At 29.1% G+C, this 5,050-nt stretch overlaps 1 protein-coding gene across 1 annotated transcript in view; it reads right to left on the bottom strand.

Annotated features, from left to right (window-relative positions):
- The window catches only part of Smp_126010 (putative neuropeptide receptor), a gene marked incomplete at its 3' end in the record, with an annotated part of 32,735 nt that extends 29,874 nt beyond the window's left edge, over positions 1-2,861 (bottom strand). Inside the window, exon 1 of the mRNA XM_018794012.1 lies at positions 2,220-2,861. Coding sequence (XP_018648467.1) covers positions 2,220-2,774 — 555 coding nt within the window. The 5' untranslated portion in view covers positions 2,775-2,861. The remainder of the gene's footprint in view (positions 1-2,219) is intronic.
- Between the last annotated feature and the right edge of the window lie 2,189 nt (positions 2,862-5,050).

Below are 5,050 nucleotides of genomic sequence, written 5' to 3'. Positions count from 1 at the left end.
CTAAGTCACGAAACGTCGGAAAATCTAATTCTCCTACTCATTTGGATATTACAATTATATTATTTATTTATAACAATACACTCAATGCTCAATTTATTCAAAATCATCAAATCAAAACTTGGTAATGATACCTATAAAGAGTTATAATGAACCAAATAATAACTGGAAATGGATTGAAGAGTTAACTATTAATTAAACTTATAACTACTAATCTTCTCGTACTCATATAGTACACCAGGAAACATGTTTAGTATATGTATACTTTATGAATTCTATTAAAATTTAAATAGATTATAACTAAAGATAAATGAGAAGTTTTAATAATGAATACACTGTTGAATATTAAACTTGTAGCTATATTACTCTATTGTTTCATATAACTAATTTATAATAAGAAATTCATATTTTCTTAAATACTAAACATTTAAACGTTTCTCCGGGTGATGTTTCACTACTCAGTTTTATAGTATACATGATTATATTATAAATAAATAAAATTCCAAACCATAATCCAGTATTATAAGCAAAGGTTATATCGAGGCAATACGCACAGTATGCATATATGCCAATAAGAGGCTGATCAATTGCAGTCCTAAACATCAATGGGAAGATTTAAATAAATAATACCAAGTGAATTTATAATCCAGTATAATATATAGATCTTATTATCTAATGAATTACAATATTTTCAATGCAACTGAGTGACTTATTTAAAATTTAATTACCTATTATTCTTAAACAATAAAACTGTTATGATAAATGATAAGTCAAATTGATAATTTACAATTATAAATATATAAAAGATATCAGAAGGGGTTTTGAGGATATTATAGTGATTTTAATAGTTGAGATCGTAAATCAATTGAAGCTAGACGACCAAGGAAAACCAGTGGAATTCAACCAGGTATGTTGTGAGATAGTAACTCACTGAAGACAATCGTGGATGTGTCGCTCAATTTCGTGGATCGGTTAAAGTTAAACATTAACACCGTTGGATGTCGGATAATTGGTCTAGAGGTTAAACAATCGTGAGCAAGACTGATAGGTCGTGGGTTCGAATCTCTCCAGGCGGGATCGTGGATGCGCACTGCTGAGGAGTCCCAGACTATGACAAAACGGCCATCCAGTGCTTCCAGGTTTTTCCTGGTGGTCTAGCTTCAGTTGATTTATGATCTCAACTATTAAAAAATAAAAGATATCATAAAGCAACTGCTTGGTAAGTTAAGTTCAAAAATATACAATCTAATTCATTAACAATGAACTATTCAAAATTTACAATACACTTCATAGAAATATACTCTTTGATAGAATGATTACATAACTATTTATTGTTGAATTATCTAGAATTAAAAATTAAAGTATCAAATAATTTTGTAATTGTTGTAGTAATTTATTTTGAAAGTATCCATAGTAATATGAAAAGTCAACGTTTTTTATAAATTAAAACAAACATTGTGAACAAGTGGGTCATTAATGACAATCTAATTAATCAAACTAATTAATAATTTAAATTAATGAATTATAGTAGTAAAAATGATCTTAGCTAAATTATTTATTAAATAACAAGATTCATTATTCTCCTAGTTACACGTTGACTCTGATTAAGTTCATACATTAATAAAGATGTTGCATAAAACTTAACAAACATAGTTGTGGAATAGGTCTCCATCAAATCTGAAACTACTTTGATATAAAACCATACATTGAATAAAGAACGCTGAACTATTTTAAAGGTATAAAACATGGTATTTTATAAGTGTTTTTAGAAAATCTGTGAAGTATATCATACATTCAAAAAATCCAATGATATTTATTTGCTAAAAAATCTAATCGAATTCGTAACCATCTTTTAGAATGATGTTTGGAAAAAATATTAAACGTTTAACGACTAATAATCAGAAAGTAGTTTCTATTGGCTTTACGGTTAATCTTAACCCACGGAATCAAATGAAATTCATCTACACTAACTCTTCAGCTAAACACTATAGTTTAGGGTGGATTAATATACCGGTTATATATTCCATAATTTTCCCATATATTCATAGATGAAACGAACATCATGGATTATGATAGCTAGTTGTTTCGTAATGACTAGACTTGAATAATTTCTTCTGTCCTTACATTTATTTAGTTCTTTCTGAAAGAAAATTGAAATACACAATAAACATGACACTTTCACTCTTTTAAGTAACAAGTTACATTTTTCCAGAAAAACTTACTTGTAGACGGTCTAGTGCAATAGCAATAATACTGATTGTAGAGACAAATATATTTGCTGCCTGTCCCATAGCAACAGATTTACACATAATCTGACCTAGTTTCCAATCATAATGCCAATATAATATGCGTAGCAAATTAAATGGTTGTGTAAATAAACATAAAATTAAATCACTTATTGCTAAATTTACAATAAATAAATTACGTGGTGTACGCATTTTAGTCTTTCTGATAACTGTATATACCACAAGTAAAGAGCCACATGATCCAAAAAGAATCATTGTTGTATATATACAAATTAATATAATCAATTCATTCAATTTTAACAAATTATGAAAATTTAACTCCGTTAGTTCTATAGTTAAAATTTGCAACATTTCTTCATTATGATTACCGCCGACACAATACTTAACATATTGGATCATTGCTTCTAAATATCCACTTGATGTTAATTGAGGGACATTGGAACAGAAGTCATCATATCCTGGTAATGTATGATTATAGTGATGGGAGTTAGTTTTTTCTACAATCTGTGCTTCTAATAATGCTGATTTCATTTTTATTAGTTAGATGTAAACATTTAACTTTCAATGATTTCAAACAGTCGATAATAACATAATTTAATCAATTCATTAGTGTACATTAATAGTAGTACTACCATAGGTAAGTCATTTGCTTTGTTCCACCAGTAAAAATAACAATTTAAAGTATAAACAAAGAAATAGATTTTAAGACATTTGTTTACATCCCAAATATTACAAATACATTATAATCTACAGTATAATTAGTGAACTCTGTTGATTATTTCTCACAATTGTAACCAATCATAGAACAGTAACGTTTCTATTGGTTCAATCAAATAAACTACATTGATCCATTTGACAGTTTTGTTATTATTATTTTTGTTTTGCTTTTCAATTTATCAATATAATGTCTACATTCTGTTATCAATCATGATCAGAATAAAACAACAAAATGAAACTATGGTTTGCTAAAACTAGAAATATGTAAATCGAATGTCCTTCGTGTGTATTGTGTGAAATTGAGGATTTCGGACTAAAATTTTGTATAATGGTAAAGATTGGAAAATACCTTTTACAATAGGCTAAAACTAAACGTTCTCTTTACCGGACATAAAGTTCTTCATAATGACGGGATTAGGAGCTTAGATGTTTTGAAGATCATGATTACTCTTATTACGTTACATTAGCATTCATTAGTATGAGTTTGAATAATTATGATAGCGACAAACGTTTATCACGAAAAAATCTAAATCCATTTGCTTGATAAAAAGTCATCTTTATGGTCATAACCAGATATTCAAAGTTGGATAAATAGGAATGTTGAATTTGGGACTTTTTTGTCGCCTTATCTTCACCTATCAGTAATATTTTCTTTATTGAAACTTAATGAATAAGACAACCTATATATATATACGAGAATAATCAATCATTCGTACAAATTTCAGTTGTTTTTGCAACCAACCAATTATGTTGAGGATAACTTACATAAAGGGAAAATGTTTGCTACACGTATGAGTAGTAGTTTCAAATAATATAATGGACACTAATGAATTTTGTAGGGAAATATGGTGATCCTAGAATATCTTGAAATTATTTATATCCGTTAAGAGACTGAAATCTACAATGTCAACCTCTAAGATCATAAACTCCAAACAAATGCCATTTTCGGGGTTACACCAAGCCTTCTTATTGTGCAAACAAAGAACTATAATACATACTGTTTAACATTTCTTTCGTTGTTCTCTACTTGACGGACTATTCAGTCTACAAAATGATTTAATTGACTTCTTGTAATTGCAGCTTGTGTTGATAGCATCGTTTAGGAAAGGAATGAGTAATTATCGATTATACTAAACAAATCAAAATTAAAACTTTTTTTCATATTTGTATATGCTGTTTCATACTGAAGAAAACTGAATATATTTTACTGTTCTTTACTAACATTTTTATAGTATCCTTAGTTAGACTAAACTTATTGAAATAAACTGGAACAATGTACGAATACTTCAACAGTCAGATTCAAGGTATTTACTTGATAGAAATTTATTTTATGTCTAGTTCTTTTACCCGAAGGCACAAAGTAACCTATAATTAAAGCAAAAATTTTACAAAAATTATTTTCAGTTTATAAAAGCTGAATAATTGTTTACATTGTTTAGAATTATTTTCCTATAGTATAGACAACGAAAATCACTTTTTCATTTGAATAGCAACAATGGATCTTCACATTCAGATGTTAGAGGGTTTATATCAACCCATTCAGTAGTAAGATGAAAACACAACAACAAATTAATGAACAAATTATTACAATAGTTGCATAATTTATGTGATAAACAAAATAAGGTGACGCAACTTTATTATTTGAATATCTATCATAGTTTGTATTTACTGGTTTGCTTTTGAAGAAATGTATTCAGAATATATATGTTCTATGCTCTAAAACAACTCCGCCTGTAGCTCTTCTAGAGTTACTGCCGGTCCCAAGCCCGGGTAAAGGAGGAGGGTTGGGCATGGGGTTAGCGACCCCATCCCGTAGAAAAGCTAACTCGCTAAAAAAACGCTAACCAGAAAAAATAATTCAAACCATTTAAACTCTGCCCTGGGAGTTGAAGGAATAATTATGACGTCTCATGATAAAAGCCGAAATTCTTCGGAAGTCACGAGACCGATGCACCTTCTAACAACCAGAGCAACACTCTTTATAGGTACATGGAACGTCCGGACAATCTGGGTGACAGGAAAGACCAGCCAAATAGCAATGGAAATGAGGAGATACAACTTGGCAGTACTAGGAATCAGCGAAACCCATT

This window comes from Schistosoma mansoni, chromosome 1 (genome assembly GCF_000237925.1).
Source record: "Schistosoma mansoni strain Puerto Rico chromosome 1, complete genome".
In the NCBI taxonomy this organism is placed as follows: Eukaryota; Metazoa; Platyhelminthes; class Trematoda; order Strigeidida; family Schistosomatidae; genus Schistosoma; species Schistosoma mansoni.
Note: the sequence above shows the minus strand (reverse complement) of the source record. Positions and strands in the feature narration are given on the sequence as shown.